This window comes from Oncorhynchus mykiss, chromosome 7 (assembly GCF_013265735.2).
Source record: "Oncorhynchus mykiss isolate Arlee chromosome 7, USDA_OmykA_1.1, whole genome shotgun sequence".
In the NCBI taxonomy this organism is placed as follows: Eukaryota; Metazoa; Chordata; class Actinopteri; order Salmoniformes; family Salmonidae; genus Oncorhynchus; species Oncorhynchus mykiss.
In genome coordinates, this window is record NC_048571.1 from 79,398,994 (window position 1) to 79,416,917 (window position 17,924).

A 17,924-nucleotide genomic window follows, 5' to 3' on the forward strand; every position below is an offset into this window, starting at 1 on the left:
TCTCCCAGATATATGAAATGTTCGGCAGGGCCAACGTAGATCTTTAAGCATCGCAAAGAAGCACTCTTTGTCATATGTTTCTCTCGATGAGGGACCTGAACACTTCATTGAGAACTGACACACTTGTACTCACTTGTCCTCTTACTTCCGGCGCCGACAGAGATGGCCGCCTCGCTTCGCGTTCCTAGGAAACTATGCAGTTTTTTGTTTTTTTACGTGTTATTTCTTACATTAGTACCCCAGGTCATCTTAGGTTTCATTACATACAGTCGAGAAGAACTACTGAATATAAGATCAGCATCAACTCACCATCAGTACGACCAAGAATATGTTTTTCGCGACGCGGATCCTGTGTTCTGCCTTACAAACAGGACAACGGAGTGGATCCTATGCAGCGACCCAAAAAAACGACTCCGAAAGAGAGGGAAACGAGGCGGTCTTCTGGTCAGACTCCGGAGACGGGCACAGCGCGCACCACTCCCTAGCATTCTTCTTGCCAATGTCCAGTCTCTTGACAACAAGGTTGATGAAATCCGAGCAAGGGTAGCATTCCAGAGGGACATCAGAGACTGTAACGTCCTTTGCTTCACTGAAACATGGCTCACTGGAGAGATGCTATCCGAAGTGGTGCAGCCAACAGGTTTCTCCACGCATCGCGCAGACAGGAAAAAACATCTTTCTGGTAAAAAGAGGGGCGGGGGCGTATGCCTTATGACTAACGTGACATGGTGCGATGAAAGAAACATACAGGAACTCAAATCCTTCTGTTCACCTGATTTAGAATTCCTCACAATCAAATGTAGACCGCATTATCTACCAAGAGAATTCTCTTCGATTATAATCACAGCCGTATATATCCCCCCCCAAGCAGACACATCGATGGCTCTGAACGAACTTTATTTAACTCTCTGCAAACTGGAAACAATTTATCCGGAGGCTGCATTCATTGTAGCTGGGGATTTTAACAAGGCTAATCTGAAAACAAGACTCCCCAAATTTTATCAGCATATCGATTGCGCAACCAGGGGAGGAAAGACCTTGGACCATTGTTACTCTAACTTCCGCGACGCATATAAGGCCCTGCCCCGCCCCCCTTTCGGAAAAGCTGACCACGACTCCATTTTGTTGATCCCTGCCTACAGACAGAAACTAAAACAAGAGGCTCCCACGCTGAGGTCTGTCCAACGCTGGTCCGACCAAGCTGACTCCACACTCCAAGACTGCTTCCATCACGTGGACTGGGAGATGTTTCGTATTGCGTCAGATAACAACATTGACGAATACGCTGATTCGGTGTGCGAGTTCATTAGAACGTGCGTTGAAGATGTCGTTCCCATAGCAACGATTAAAACATTCCCTAACCAGAAACCGTGGATTGATGGCAGCATTCGTGTGAAACTGAAAGCGCGAACCACTGCTTTTAATCAGGGCAAGGTGTCTGGTAACATGACCGAATACAAACAGTGCAGCTATTCCCTCCGCAAGGCTATCAAACAAGCTAAGCGTCAGTACAGAGACAAAGTAGAATCTCAATTCAACGGCTCAGACACAAGAGGCATGTGGCAGGGTCTACAGTCAATCACGGACTACAGGAAGAAACCCAGCCCAGTCACGGACCAGGATGTCTTGCTCCCAGGCAGACTAAATAACTTTTTTGCCCGCTTTGAGGACAATACAGTGCCACTGACACGGCCTGCAACGAAAACATGCGGTCTCTCCTTCACTGCAGCCGAGGTGAGTAAGACATTTAAACGTGTTAACCCTCGCAAGGCTGCAGGCCCAGATGGCATCCCCAGCCGCGCCCTCAGAGCATGCGCAGACCAGCTGGCCGGTGTGTTTACGGACATATTCAATCAATCCCTATACCAGTCTGCTGTTCCCACATGCTTCAAGAGGGCCACCATTGTTCCTGTTCCCAAGAAAGCTAACTGAGCTAAATGACTACCGCCCCGTAGCACTCACATCCGTCATCATGAAGTGCTTTGAGAGACTAGTCAAGGACCATATCACCTCCACCCTACCTGACACCCTAGACCCACTCCAATTTGCTTACCGCCCAAATAGGTCCACAGACGATGCAATCTCAACCACACTGCACACTGCCCTAACCCATCTGGACAAGAGGAATACCTATGTGAGAATGCTGTTCATCGACTACAGCTCGGCATTCAACACCATAGTACCCTCCAAGCTCGTCATCAAGCTCGAGACCCTGGGTCTCGACCCCGCCCTGTGCAACTGGGTACTGGACTTCCTGACGGGCCGCCCCCAGGTGGTGAGGGTAGGCAACAACATCTCCTCCCCGCTGATCCTCAACACTGGGGCCCCACAAGGTTGCGTTCTGAGCCCTCTCCTGTACTCCCTGTTCACCCACGACTGCGTGGCCACGCACGCCTCCAACTCAATCATCAAGTTTGCGGACGACACAACAGTGGTAGGCTTGATTACCAACAACGATGAGACGGCCTACAGGGAGGAGGTGAGGGCCCTCGGAGTGTGGTGTCAGGAAAACAACCTCACACTCAACGTCAACAAAACTAAGGAGATGATTGTGGACTTCAGGAAACAGCAGAGGGAACACCCCCCTATCCACATCGATGGAACAGTAGTGGAGAGGGTAGCAAGTTTTAAGTTCCTCGGCATACACATCACAGACAAACTGAATTGGTCCACTCACACAGACAGCATCGTGAAGAAGGCGCAGCAGCGCCTCTTCAACCTCAGGAGGCTGAAGAAATTCGGCTTGTCACCAAAAGCACTCACAAACTTCTACAGATGCACAATCGAGAGCATCCTGGCGGGCTGTATCACCGCCTGGTATGGCAACTGCACCGCCCTCAACCGTAAGGCTCTCCAGAGGGTAGTGAGGTCTGCACAACGCATCACCGGGGGCAAACTACCTGCCCTCCAGGACACCTACACCACCCGATGTCACAGGAAGGCCATAAAGATCATCAAGGACATCAACCACCCGAGCCACTGCCTGTTCACCCCGCTATCATCCAGAAGGCGAGGTCAGTACAGGTGCATCAAAGCTGGGACCGAGAGACTGAAAAACAGCTTCTATCTCAAGGCCATCAGACTGTTAAACAGCCACCACTAACACTGAGTGGCTGCTGCCAACACACTGACACTGACTCAACTCCAGCCACTTTAATAATGGGAATTGATGGGAAATGATGTAAATATATCACTAGCCACTTTAAACAATGCTACCTTATATAAATGTTACTTACCCTACATTATTCATCTCATATGCATACGTATATACTGTACTCTATATCATCGACGGTATCCTTATGTAATACATGTATCACTAGCCACTTTATACTATACTATGCCACTTTGTTTACATACTCATCTCATTTGTACATACTGTACCCGATACCATCTACTGTACCTTGCCTATGCTGCTCTGTACCATCACTCATTCATATATCCTTATGTACATATTCTTTATCCCCTTACACTGTGTACAAGACAGTAGTTTTGGAATTGTTAGTTAGATTACTTGTTATTACTGCATTGTCGGAACTAGAAGCACAAGCATTTCGCTACACTCGCATTAACATCTGCTAACCATGTGTATGTGACAAATAAAATTTGATTTAATTTGATTTGATTTGATTTGATTTTACACATTTCCCCCTGTTGTCCACATTGACAGGGCTGTAGTGGATCAGATCGAGAGCTTTAAACACTTCTGTGTCACCTCACTTAGGACCAATCGTGGTCACAACACAGCCTCCCCTCAGGAGGCTGAAAAGATTTGGCATGGGACCTCAGATCCTCAAAAAAGTTTTACAGCTGCACCATTAAGAACATCTCGACTGGCTGCATCACCTCTTGTTATGGCAACTGCTTGGCATCCGACCGCAAGGCACTACAGAGCGTAGTTCGCGTATGGCCCAGTACTTCACTGGCGCCGAGCTCCCTGACATCCAGAACTTCTATACCAGGCAGACTCAGAGGAAGCACCTCAAAATTGTCAAAGACCCCAGACACCCCAGTCATAGACTGTTCTCTCTGCTACTGCATGGCAAGCTGTACCGGAGCGCCCGGGTCTGGGACCAAAAGGGTCCTGAACAGCTTCTACTCACAAACCATAAGACTGCTAAATAATTTGTTAAATAGTTACCTAAATAGCTACCTGGACTATCTGCATTTACCCTTTTTGCACTAACTTTTCTGACTCATCACATACAGTTAAAGTCGGAAGTTTACATACACTTAGGCTGGAGTCATTAAAACTTGTTTTTCAACCACTCCACAAATTTCTTGTTAACAAACTATAGTTTTGGCAAGTCGTTTAGGACATCTACTTTGTGCATGGCACAAGTAATTTTTTCAACAATTGTTTACAGACAGATTATTTCACTTATAAATTCACTGTATCACAATTTCAGTGGGTCAGAAGTTTACATACTAAGTTGACTGTGCCTTTATCCAGCTTGGAAAAATACAGAAAATAATGTCATGGCTTTAGAAGCTTCTGATAGGCTAATTGACCTCATTTGAGTCAATTGGAGATGTACCTGTGGATGTATTTTAAGGCCGACCATCAAACTCAGTGCCTTTTTGCTTGACATCATGGGAAAATCAAAACAAATCAGCCAAGACCTCAGAAAAAAATTGTAGACAAGTCTGGTTCATCCTTGGGAGCAATTTCCAAACACCTGAAGGTACCACGTTCATCTGTACAAACAATAGTACGCAAGTATAAACACCATGGGACCACGCAGCCGTCATACCGCTCAGGAAGGAGACGCATTCTGTCTCCTAGAGATGAATTTACTTTGGTGCGAAAAGTGCAAATCAATCCCAGAACAACAGCAAAGGACCTTGTGAAGATGCTGGAGGAAACAGGTACAAAAGTATCTATATCCACAGTAAAACGGGTCCTATATCGACATAAGCTGAAAGGCCACTCAGCAAGGAAGAAGCCACTGGTCCAAAACCGCCATAAGAAAGCCAGACTACGGTTTGCAACTGCACATGGGGACAAAGATGGTACTTTTTGGAGAAATGTCCTCTGGTCTGATGAAACAAAAATAGAGCTGTTTGGCCTTAATGACCATCATTATGTTTGGAGGAAAACGGGGGATGCTTGCAAACCGAAGAACACCATCCCAACTGTTAAGCAGGGGGGTGGCAGCATCATGTTGTTGGGGTGCTTTGCTGCAGGAGTGACTGGTGCACTTCACAAAATAGATGGCTTCATGAGGCAGGAAAATGTTATGATTAGGTTGAAGCAATAGTCAGGAAGTTAAAGCTTGGTCGCAAATGGGTCTCCCTAATGGACATTGACTCCAAGCATACTTCCAAAGTTGTGGCAAAATGTCAGGAATTGTGAAAAACTGAGTTTAAATGTATTTGGCTCAGGTGTATGTAAAGTTCTGTTTTCAACTGTATGCTGCTGCTACTGTTTTTTCTCTGTAACTTTATTCCTAGTTATATGTACTTATCTACCTCAATTACCTCGTACCCCTGCACATCGACTCGGTACTGGTTCCCCCTGTATATTGGAAAGTTATCGTTACTCAGTGTGTATTTATTATTACATGTTTACCTTTTCTATTATTCTCTATTTTATTTTTTGGTTCACTGAGATCATTTGCCTTTTAGGCGATGACCTGTGACAACTCCGGTTGTGCAGGGACCTGTTGTCCCAGGCGCATGGGCAGGTTTGGAACGCAAAGCCGGAGATTTTATTTCTATCAGCCTGGCCCCTAGGAAGGCCAATCAGGTGGCTAGATCTAGAGCAGGCCTGGGCTTCTCCAGTCCTCGGGGGCCTGATTAGTGTCACACTTTTCCCCCAGCCCCAGCTAACACACATGACTCCAATAATCAACTAATCATGATCTTCAGTTGAAAATGCAATTAGTTTAAATCAGGTGTGTTTGCTAGGGATGAGGGAAAAGTGTGACATCAATCAGGCCCCCGAGGACTGGAGTTGCCCTGACCTAGAGGGTTACCTCTGAACGTTATTGCTACTATTTAGTCTGCAAGGGCGCCCTCAACAGGGGGCTGTGTATGTATAAAATGCCAGGGGTTGTAGCTCTGGTGCCAAGATAAAGGGCTGGTTCATTTTTCAGTGCTATGTGAGGGACATCTTTATGTTCCTATAGGAGCTTTTTGAGCAAAGGGCGGCCATTCTCCACACTAAAAGTGTACATGACGGCAATTTCAGCATGTCATGTGAGAATTGATGTTGCCACTCCCCTAGTAATGCGGTTTCTAAAAGGGTGTGGTCTCTAAACCTATTGCGCCCACTAGGGATTTAGCTTTGGTTTTGGATGCTCTGTGAGGCCCCCTTTGAACCACAGGAGGCTGTGGATCTGAGTATCCTCTCCTACACCACCTACCTGCTTGTGCCTTTGCCTTGGGACACGCGTGTTTTGGACCTCCACGTGTTAAATGTACACCCTTCCTGTACTCAGTTCACCTCGGGCGACTCTAAGGTGACATTGCGTCCAAATGGGTCCTTCGACCCCAAAAGTTGGGGCTATGTCCTACAGGTCCTTAACCTTTGAGTTATTTCCCTTTTCGCCTCCTCCTTTTGCTTCTGAAGAGCAACAGAGGTTACATACCCTGTGTTTAGCATGAGCTACAGATGTATGATCATAATTTGAGCCAGTTTGCTACAGCATGAAAATAGTCCTACAGCAATAGGATATGTGAATTATTATGTGGATTATAATTAATGGGCATTTTTTTCTAGGGGTTGATCATTTTTTTGTTACGGTAAATAAAGTCTACAATTTTAAAGTGGAAATCACTAACTTTCGAAGCCCCTATAAACCTTAATACATGACAAGTTTACGTTTCCTGCCATGCAGGAAAATTCTTAGCAACAAAAGAGTGGTCAAATTAAGATCCTACATTTCTATACACACGTACATTGAGGGACCCGGGATATCCGGTTATGTGACCAGATTTATGTCTGTTTTGCTAATCCAGGTCGAGGCAGGGCAGCATCTCCCGCAGGATTGTGGAGGCTGTCTCCCTGTCATATCGCTGTCTCCCTGTCATAAGGGGCAAGGGTTACTTAGCAGTGTATGTGCCGACTTCACCAGGGGTCTGGCAGTGTCTTGGGAGTTTGGTATTTTGGCATTTAATTAGGATCCCCATTAGCTGTTGCAAAAGCAGCAGCTACTCCTCCTGGGGTCCAACACAAAACATGTAACATAATACAGAATTACATAATACAGAACATCCATAGACAAGAGCAGCTCAAGGACAGAACTACATACATTTTTTTTAAAGACACACGTAGCCTAAATATCAATGCATACACACAAACTATCTAGGTCAAATTTAAGGGTTGACTGTAGGAAATACAGTATTTGTGCTGTGGTGAGTTGGGCATCACCACACACTGCTGTGAGGTTTTATCGCTTGGATGTCACTGCTACCAGTGTAGCCCACAGTGTGCTTACAGCTGGGACAGGGGAAATCACTAGGCAGCATGTCGTGTACGCAATACCCAGGTCAGTTCTGGGTGGTCTGCCGTGGGCCGTTTTATTTACTACCCTTGGGGTCGGCTTAGGGTGGGATTCCATTTCCACATAATGTGTTGTACCGAAGACGACTGACTGAAAGGCAACGTAACGTTATGAGTTTAACTACTGTTCCCTGGAGGAGAGGTAAAACCCCTGTTAGACCCCGCACCGCCTGTTTCTGGGCTCTGTGAAGAGCTTCCAGCGAGGTGCAGATTTCATTGGCCTTGTCAGGCACGATTTTAGTTCCTGCAGTGAACAGTAGCTGTAGTCATAACGTTACGTTTTCATCAGTCTCCAACAGTACTGAATGGTTGCCAGTTCAAATCCCCGAGCTGACAAGGTACAAATCTGTCGTTCTGCCCCTGAACAGGCAGTTAACCCACTGTTCCTAGGACGTCATTGAAAATAAGAATTTGTTCTTAACTGACTTGGTCCTGGAACGTCTTCAGTCTTGACCAAAGGAAGACGTCACCTCCACTGCATTGTCACTATCAGGATTTTGCTCTACTTTAGCCTCCATTACCCAAACAAAGCACCTTAATCCACTTAGATCCTCTTAGTTGTGTGGGCTGTCTTCTTAAGGCATTGGCTATGTAGCTTTAGACTCTAAACTTAACTCTTTCAAATCTGCCTTTCAGTGAAGTATGAGACCCAGAAGTTTGTGGTGGAGGAACTGAGCAACATCACCATGCCAGAGATGAAGGGCAATGAGGGCCGCTTCGAGTACACCATCAATGAGTAAGCCCTGAGCTGGGATCCATCCACCTTAACGATCCAAAGTTGCTGCCACTATGTTCCAATGGCTCATGATTCTTTGATATCTGTGCCTATTAATGAACTGTGGGTATTGTCTGCCTGGATTTCTAGAAGATGACCTATAAAGCTCAGCAACTGAATACCCCCCTTTTGAAAGATAAATACCAGAGGGCTTCGCTCACCACATGAAGTGAAAAAGAAAGGTGTGCAAAGTTATCTGTCTGGTCTACGAGGCTAGAACTTCTTCATCTTTTGTAAAAGAAAGTCCAGTAGCTAACTTTATGGGTCATCTTCTAGAAATCTGGATTCTTGGAAAATCAACTCTGGTAGACAGTATTGCTACCCATACAGTGTTTCTGCTTTGGTCAACTTCAACCAACTGGCAACCAGGCTACAAGATTGTGGCTACCAAAAGGGAACTTCTAGTGAATTTCAAGTGAATTTCTAGTATCAGCCCAAGCACTGATCCAATTGTCTTCCTTCCTGTGGTTCAGGGTGAAAATAAATGAGTTGAATCTGACCTACGCAGACCTGGCATTTCAGCCTGGTCTGGGACTGCTCTTCGAGGTGCAGAACTCGTCCATCGCCCTCAGCTTCCAGAGACGCATCCTGTATTGGTTCTTGTAAGTCCTCCTCTCTATCCTCTACGGTCTCTCTAGTGCATTTTACAAGAAAATAATGGGTTTGTATACAAAATAATGCCTGCGGGGAAATGCTCACAATGGTATATTGTACAGCCTCGAGGAGTTCAGGCATACAGAGGTAGGCTCGATTGATGACTTATCTTCCTTCTGGTGCTAAATATGGTTGAGATGATGATGTTGATGATGATGATCTGAGAAGGTTTCTTCTCTATGGTCTTGTAGCTATGACACGGGAGCCATCAACGCCTCTGCAGAAGGCGTGAACATCCACACTGTCCTGCACATGACCAAAGATGAGTTGGGTCGTCTCAAGATCTCCAACATCACCTGTGATGCGTCCATCGGCAAAATGAAAATGAAGTTCACTGGCACCTTAGGGTAAATCATGTTGATAGGTTTTTTGGGGGATACTTGAGCTCATTTCTTGACCAGAGGCCATATGTATCAAGCATCTTAGAGTAGGAGTACTGATCTAGGATCAGGTTATCCTTGTCTATACTAATTGTATTCATTATGATCTAAAAGGCAGAGAACCAAATATTGCGGGCAGTGTGGAGCTATTAGTCTGTCATGAATCAAGAGAGACTAATTGCAGTGATGTAGGCTAGTAGCAGTGTTTTTCAGCTAGTGAATTTTTTGACATGAGTGGGTGTAATCAGATTCATGTACTTAGATATACGTCTCTGGGTGTAATTAAACTCTGCTTTACTCCTTTGCAGGAGGGTGTATGACTTCTTGGCGACGTTCTTGACCACAGGAATGCGCTTCCTTCTTAACCAACAGGTGCTGACAGATCAGTTGATTTAATTCTAGAACGCTGGTTATTACAACATGGCAACACCTACGACTAAATACTCATTGGCTGAGCTGGCAAATCAGCTGTTTGGTTCAGAGTGAATATGGCAAATAGGGGTAGACATAAAAGCTGCTTTTTAACACACTGAATTATAATTTTTTGAAAGAAAATGTATTTACCTCATCTTGTAAGGAATTATAGGTAATGTTTCTTTGAAATGTGGACCACTGGTCTGTTACTTTAACACGTCTGCTGTTTTCATAGATCTGCCCTGCCATGAACCACGCTGGTTTGGTTCTAATCAACTCTTTGTTGGAGACAATTCCAGGTAATATAGTGCAGTGGTTCATTGGCAAATACCTTGAGAGATTGGTTATAAACATCTCTGACCATAAGTTACTTCTCTGACCATAAGTGATGAAAATAACTTTTGCACGCCGAAAGATAATTGTGTTTTTATTTGAACCTATCCAGTGCGAACTGAAGTGGATAAGTACGTGGGGATCGACTACTCTCTCCTTAGTGACCCAGTGGTGACTTCAAGGAGTCTTGACATGGATTTCAGGGTGAGTGAGATAGTCTAGCTACCTATGCATTAGTCTCATGCATTGTGGCCATATCATGTCTATATTATGTAGGTATGTTTTGGATATTAAACACTTTATTGGAAGGGTAACACACTCAAATTCACACATTATGCATTCATAAGCAATGCATACAAGTTGATATTTTTTGTGATGTCACAGTAATGTCACATGCAGTTATTGACATAATTTAACTGCTCAGTAATGTGTTATGAAACCTTTATGTAGGTACCCCCTCAAATAAAGTGGAAACCTATTTTTGCATCTCTCTTTCTGGGCCACACAGGGCATGTTCTTTGAGCTCGGGAACGAGAACAACACCTTGGTCAACTATGCCGTCAACCCAATCGTGAGAGAGTACGATCGAATGGTGTACCTGGGTCTGTCTGAGTACTTCTTTGACAGTGGGTTGTACTCCTATTATAAAGCCGGCATATTCCAAATGAATATCGCTAACGAGCGCGTAAGTATGAGACCGGATGGTCCACTGTTATGTGTTGCAACCCTATTCTCTCCCCTGCACTTTAGCCTACATATGACATTACTTCAGTTATTCTTAGCTCCAAGGTGTAAATGATTCTGTATTGGCCTGACAACTGGTGTATGCATCAGAGGTCCAGTCAGACATGTCGACACAGATTTTAATAAGCAGTTGAGTCATGATTGGTACTGCACCTTTTCACATAATAAGGTGATCTGCCGCAAACCTAATCATTAAGCAAATCTATATAGTAAAAAATGGAATTTTGAGTATTTACATGTATTTTACCAGTATTGTTCTGGTAGTAATATGACATGAATATAGTAATTTCAAATACATGCAATTATATGGCTGTTGAATACTATGTTCTCAGATGCCAAAGGATCTGGAGATGCTCCTCAGGACAACCTATTTTGGCACCATTATGATGATGGTGAGTATGTATGTCACGAATGTGACCTGTTGCCTCCACAAATAGGGTCAAGACATTAAATTCTACTTTTGGATTCCACTCACTCACTCACTCACTCCTGTGTTTGTGTTTGCACGTGAAACCAAAGTCAGTGTGCTTTTCACAGTATATCCTCCTCCATTGGGATAACAATAATAATAATAATAATAATTAAAACAATTATTATAGTTTTTCGCTGGGAAACAGCTAACTTCCTACAATTATACTCATTTTCCCATGGGGCAAAGGGAACAATTTGCAGTTTTACAGCTAATCTCATGCTATTCTACACATTTTGCAATGTGGCTGAGATAATGTAGAATTATTTTGGACAATTTCCTGCTATTCTAAATTTTTTTGTCATGGCTTGTGACATGTTCATATGCTCTCTGCGGAGGTTTGTGGGGGTGTGTGGTACGCCAGTGCGTCCTGCTTGACAGCGTACCAACCGGTTGATCTATACAAAAGGTACAAATTGGATAGCTCGGCGAAATTTCAAGTTAGCTGTGGAGTGAGTTTACAGCACATTCTTAACTCTGTTACACACGCGTGTGTGCATGCTTGTGGTCGTTTGTTTGTGCGTGTGTGTGTTTATCTCAGAACCCAGCCCTGGTGGAGTACCCTATCTCCCTGCGACTGGAGTTGAACTCTGCCCCCAAGACTACCATCAAGACTTCCGGGGCTACTGTGGCCGTCACCGCCATCGCCACGGTGATGGTGCTGCCGCCCGGCGCGGCGCCCGTGCAGCTCAGCAGCATGACCATGGTGAGGTTTTGTCTTCTCATGTTGTTAATTTGTCAGTTACTGATTTTTAAAAAAAAAAGGATCCAGAGGAAGTCCATTTAGAATGGTTGACATTTAGACTAAGGATCTGGAGAACGGAAGGATACATATGGTTTAAAATGAGTCCTTCCTCTGTTCGTTGAGGTAATCACTGATATGGAAGTGAGTGGATAGCTCATGGCTCTCATCAGTGTTACCCTGTCAGAACTGTGATTTCCTCAAGAAAAGCAGGGAGGAAGGGTGAAGACCAGCGCGCTGATAAAGCTTCTCTTTCTGTTCCTTGCAGGAGGCCAAATTCAATGCCAAGGTGTCCATGAAGGGCAAGAGACTGGCTGTCCTTGCAGACTTGAGGAGGTAGGCATGCATACGCACGCACGCACGCACGCACGCACACACACACACACACACACACACACACACACACACACACACACACACACACACACACACACACACACACACACAAAAACACACACACACACACACACACACACACGCACACACACGGCATATCACTGTAGCATCACAGGCAAATTCAGAAAGTATTCTGTTTTTATCGACAGGTTTAAAATCTTCTCCAACCAGTCTGCTTTGGAATCACTGGCGGTAAGATTCTGTGCGCTGTCCTCCTGTCTCTCTCTCTCTTACAATTCTGACCATATACAGTGGGGCAAAAAAGTATTTAGTCAGCCACCAATTGTGCAAGTTCTCCCATTTAAAAAAGATGAGAGAGGCCTGTAATTTTCATCATAGGTACACTTCAACTATGACAGACAAAATGAGAAAAAAAATCCAGAAAATCACAATGTATGATTTTTTATGAATTTATTTGCAAATTATGGTGGAAAATAAGTATTTGGTCACCTACAAACAAGCAAGATTTCTGGCTCTCACAGACCTGTAACTTCTTCTTTAAGAGGCTCCTCTGTCCTCCACTCGTTACCTGCATTAATGGCACCTGTTTGAACTTGTTATCAGTAGAAAAGACACCTGTCCACAACCTCAAACAGTCACACTCCAAACTTCACTATGGCCAAGACCAAAGAGCTGTCAAAGGACACCAGAAACAAAATTGTAGACCTGCACCAGGCTGGGAAGACTGAATCTGCAATAGGTAAGCAGCTTGGTTTGAAGAAATCAACTGTGGGAGCAATTATTAGGAAATGGAAGACATACAAGACCATTGATAATCTCCCTCGATCTGGGACTCCACGCAAGATCTCACCCCGTGGGGTCAAAATGATCACAAGATGATCACAAGCAAAAATCCCAGAACCACACAGGGGGACCTAGTGAATGACCTGCAGAGAGCTGGGACCAAAGTAACAAAGCCTACCATCAGTAACACACTACACCGCCAGGGACTCAAATCCTGCAGTGCCAGACGTGTCCCCCTGCTTAAGTCAGTACATGTCCAGGCCCGTCTGAAGTTTGCTAGAGAGCATTTGGATGATCCAGAAGAAGATTGGGAGAATGTCATATGGTCAGATGAAACCAAAATATAACTTTTTGGTAAAAACTCAACTCGCCGTGTTTGGAGGACAAAGAATGCTGAGTTTCATCCAAAGAACACCATACCTACTGTGAAGCATGGGGGTGGAAAGAATGGGGCCATGTATCGTGAGATTTTGAGTGAAAATCTCCTTCCATCAGCAAGGGCATTGAAGATGAAACGTGGCTGGGTCTTTCAGCATGACAATGATCCCAAACACACCGCCCGGGCAACGAAGGAGTGGCTTCGTAAGAAGCATTTCAAGGTCCTGGAGTGGCCTAGCCAGTCTCCAGATCTCAACCCCATAGAAAATCTTTGGAGGGAGTTGAAAGTCCGTGTTGCCCAGCAACAGCCCCAAAACATCACTGCTCTAGAGGAGATCTGCATGGTGGAATAGGCCAAAATACCAGCAACAGTGTGTGAAAACCTTGTGAAGACTTTGAAAACGTTCGACCTCTGTCATTGCCAACAAAGGGTACATAACAAAGTATTGAGATAAACTTTTGTTATTGACCAAATACTTATTTCCCACCATAATTTGCAAATAAATTAATTCAAAATCCTACAATGTGATTTTCTGGATTTTACAGCCTGAATTTAAAACGGATACAATTTAGATTTATTGGCACTAGCCTACACATGATGTCAAAGTGGAATTATGTTTTTCTATATTTTTACAAATTAATTAAAAATTAAAAGCTGAAATGTCTTCTGTCAATAAGTATTCAACCCCTTCATTATGGCAAGCCTTTATAAGTTCAGGTGTAAACATTTGCTTAACAAATCACATAATAAGTTGCATTGACTCACTCTGTGTTCAGTAATAGTTTTTAACATGTTTTATGAATGACTACCTAATCTCTGTACCCCACACATCTGTATTTGTATGGTCCCTCAGTCGAGTAGTGAATTTCAAACACAGATTCCACCACAAATACTAGGGAGGTTTTCCAATGCCTCGCAAAGAAGGGCACCTATTGGTAGATTGGTCAAAATTAAAATGCAGACATCGAATATCCCTTTGAGCATGGTGAAGTTATTAATTACACTTTGGATTGTGTATCAATACACCCAGTCACTACGAAGATACAGGCATCCTTCCTAAATCAGTTGCCGGAGAGGAAGGAAACCACTCAGGGATTTCACTATGAGGCCAATGGTGACTTTAAAACAGTTACAGAGTTTAATTTTTTAATTTTAAAAAAACGTTTTATTTCACCTTTATTTAACCAGGTAGGCCAGTTGAGAACAAGTTCTCATTTACAAGTGCGACCTGGCCAAGATAAAGCAAAGCAGTGCGACACAAACAACAACACAGAGTTACACATGGAATAAACAAACGTAGTCAATAACACAATAGAAAAGTATATATACAGTGTGTGCAAATGAGGTAGGATAAGGGAGGTAAGGCAATAAATAGGCCATAGTGGCAAAATAATGACAATTTAGCAGTTAAACACTGGAGTGATAGATGTGCAGAAGATGAATGTGCAAGTAGAGATACTGGGGTGCAAAGGCGCAAAAATATAAATACCAATATGGGGATGAGGTAGTTGGATGGGATATTTACAGATGCAATGATCTGTGAGTTGCTCTGACAGCTGATGCTTAAAGTTAGTGAGGGAGATATGAGTCTCCAGCTACAATGATTTTTGCAATTTGTTCCAGTCATTGGCAGCAGAGAACTGGAAGGAAAGGCGGCCAAAGAAGGAAAAGGCTTTGGGGGTGACCAGTGAAATATACCTGCTGTAGTGCGTGCTACAGGTGGGTGCTGCTATGGTGACCAGTGAGCTGAGATATGGCGGGGCTTTACCTAGCACAGACTTGTAGATGACCTGGAGTCAGTGGGTTTGGCGACGAATATGAAGCGAGGGCTAGACAACGAGAGCATACAGGTCGCAGTGGTGGGTAGTATATGGAGCTTTGGTGACAAAACGGAGGGCACTGTGATAGACTGCATCCAATTTTCTGAGTAGAGTGTTGGAGGCTAATTTGTAAATGACATTGCTGAAGTCAAGGATCGGTGTCAGTTTTACGAGGGTATGTCAGTTTTACGAGGGTATGTTTGGAAGCATGAGTGAAGGATGCTTGTTGCGAAATAGGAAGCCGATTCTAGATTTCATTTTGGATTGGAGATGCTTAATGCGAGTCTGGAAGGAGAGTTTACAGTCTAACTAGACACCCAGGTATTTGTAGTTGTCCACATATTCTAAGTCAGAACCGTCCGGAGTAGTGATGCTGGACGGGCGGGCAGGTGCAGGCAGCGATCGGTTGAAGAGCATGCATTTAGTTTTATTTACATTTAAGAACAGTTGGAGGCCACAGAAGGAGAGTTGTATGGCATTGAAGCGCATCTGGAGGTTAGTTAACACAGTGTCCAAAGGTAATACTACAAAAACTTCGGCAAAGTAATTAACTTTTCTTTTTTACCCCAATTTCGTGGTATCCAATTGGTAGTTACAGTCTTGTCTCATCGCTGCAACTCCCACACGAACTCGGGAGAGACGAAGGGTCGAGAGCCATGCGTCCCCCGAAACACAACTCAACCATGCCGCAACTGCTTCTTGACACAATGTCCGCTTAACCCGGGAGTCAGCCGCACCAATGTGTCAGGGGAAATACTGTCCACCTGGTGACCGTGTCAGCGTGCACTGCGCCCGGCCCACCACAGGAGTCGCTAGTGCGCAATGGGACAAGGACATCCCTGCCGGCCAAACCCTCCCCTAACCCGGACGACACTGGGCCAATTGTACGCAGCCCCATGGGTCTCCCTGTCGCAGCCCTGGACTCGAACCCAGAATCTCTACTGGCCACACGCCACTCGGGAGGCCCAGCAATGAACTTTTTGTCCTGAATACAAAGTGTTATGTTTGGGGCAAATCCAACACAACACATTACTGAGTACCACTCTCCATATTTTCAAACATAGTGGTGGCTGCATCATGTTATGGGTATGCTTGTAATTGTTAACATTACATTTACGTCATTTAGCAGACGCTCTTGTCCAGAACGACATACAGGAGCAATTAGGGGTAAGTGCCTTGCTCCAAGGCACAACAGCAGATTGTTCACCATGTCGGCTCTGGGATTCAAACCAGCAACCTTTATGTTACTGGCCCAACGCTCTTAACCACTTACCTGCCTAGTGGTAACGAGGAAGTTTTTCAGGATAAAAAATAAACTGAATGGAGCTAACCACAGACAAAATCCTAGAGGAAAACCTGGTTCAGTCTGCTTTCCACCAGACACTGGGATATTAATTCAGCATTCAGCAGGACAATAACCTAAAACACAAGGCCAAATCTACACTGGAGTTGCTTACCAAGAAGACAGTGAATGTTCCTGAGTGGCCGAGTTACAGTTTTGACTTAAATCTACTTGAAAATCTATGACAAGACCTGAAAATGGTTGTCTAGCAATGATCAACAACCAATTTGACAGAGCTTGAAGAATCTTGAAAGGAATAATGTGCAAATGTTGCACAATCCAGGTGTGGAAAGCTCTTAGATACTTACCTCACAGCTATAATCACTAACAAAAGGTGCTTCTAGAAAGTATTGACTCAGGGCTGTGAATACTTAGGTAAATTATATATTTATTTCTTTTTCAGGGGATTTATTAAGAAATGAATTCAGAGAACATGGCTTGATAATGCTAATTTCATTTTGTTACGGTCTAGAATCAAAATGTATATATTTTGACAGGCATTTTCATGTCATTTGGATTTACTTGGGGATGCCTTTGGAGCTCTCCTATGGCAGGGGTGTCAAACTCCTTTTTGTCCAAGGGGCTGCATCCGGTCTTTCTTCGAGGTCCGGAGGGCCACACGGGATATTGGTTATATTTACTCGGTGTCCACATTTAAAAAAAAAACATTGTCCTCTATTTATCGTTTGTGACATTTTCGATGCTCCTTGACTGTCAAGCTTTCATTTAGGTGATTATTGGTGAGCTGGACACAATCAAAAAACTGTATGAATGTCAGTACATCATCATTTCTACACAGTTTAAATTTGGTTTCAGTCATTTTAAAGTATATTGAAGTATATTTAAAGTTATCTTCCCCCTGCCACACAAAATATTATTGTTGCTCAAACCACCCGCCGGCCAGATTGGAACCCCTTGTGGGCCGCATCCGGCCTGCAGACCGTATGTTTGACACCCCTGTTCAATGGCATATGCCTAACCTTAAGGTGGAGAGAACACATTTTCAGGGAACAATGAGGAATTCAACTCTTTGTAGGAATAATTCAACTCAGAAATCCCCCTTTGGACATCTGGGCAGCAGTCATAATCAACTGAAAAAAGGGCCTTCCGGCAAGCCAAGGTCTGCTATCTCTTCAGCTTGATAGCAAGGTGATATAATTGGACCATGATTTAGTATTGGTCTGAGGAAACATGTTCTCTTCAAAAGCACACCACATAGCAGTGGTCT

General features: G+C 44.1%; 1 protein-coding gene across 3 annotated transcripts in view; it reads left to right on the plus strand.

Annotated features, from left to right (window-relative positions):
- The window catches only part of LOC110529039 (phospholipid transfer protein), a 32,534-nt gene that overhangs the window by 9,896 nt on the left and 4,714 nt on the right, over nucleotides 1-17,924 (plus strand). For all 3 annotated transcript variants that reach the window (XM_036984162.1, XM_036984163.1, XM_036984161.1), the window contains exons 3-13: nucleotides 8,141-8,240; nucleotides 8,753-8,881; nucleotides 9,125-9,280; nucleotides 9,622-9,685; nucleotides 9,963-10,026; nucleotides 10,173-10,264; nucleotides 10,569-10,745; nucleotides 11,137-11,196; nucleotides 11,815-11,979; nucleotides 12,284-12,351; nucleotides 12,561-12,603. In XM_036984162.1, the coding sequence (XP_036840057.1) occupies nucleotides 8,141-8,240; nucleotides 8,753-8,881; nucleotides 9,125-9,280; nucleotides 9,622-9,685; nucleotides 9,963-10,026; nucleotides 10,173-10,264; nucleotides 10,569-10,745; nucleotides 11,137-11,196; nucleotides 11,815-11,979; nucleotides 12,284-12,351; nucleotides 12,561-12,603 (1,118 nt within the window). The remainder of the gene's footprint in view (nucleotides 1-8,140; nucleotides 8,241-8,752; nucleotides 8,882-9,124; nucleotides 9,281-9,621; nucleotides 9,686-9,962; nucleotides 10,027-10,172; nucleotides 10,265-10,568; nucleotides 10,746-11,136; nucleotides 11,197-11,814; nucleotides 11,980-12,283; nucleotides 12,352-12,560; nucleotides 12,604-17,924) is intronic.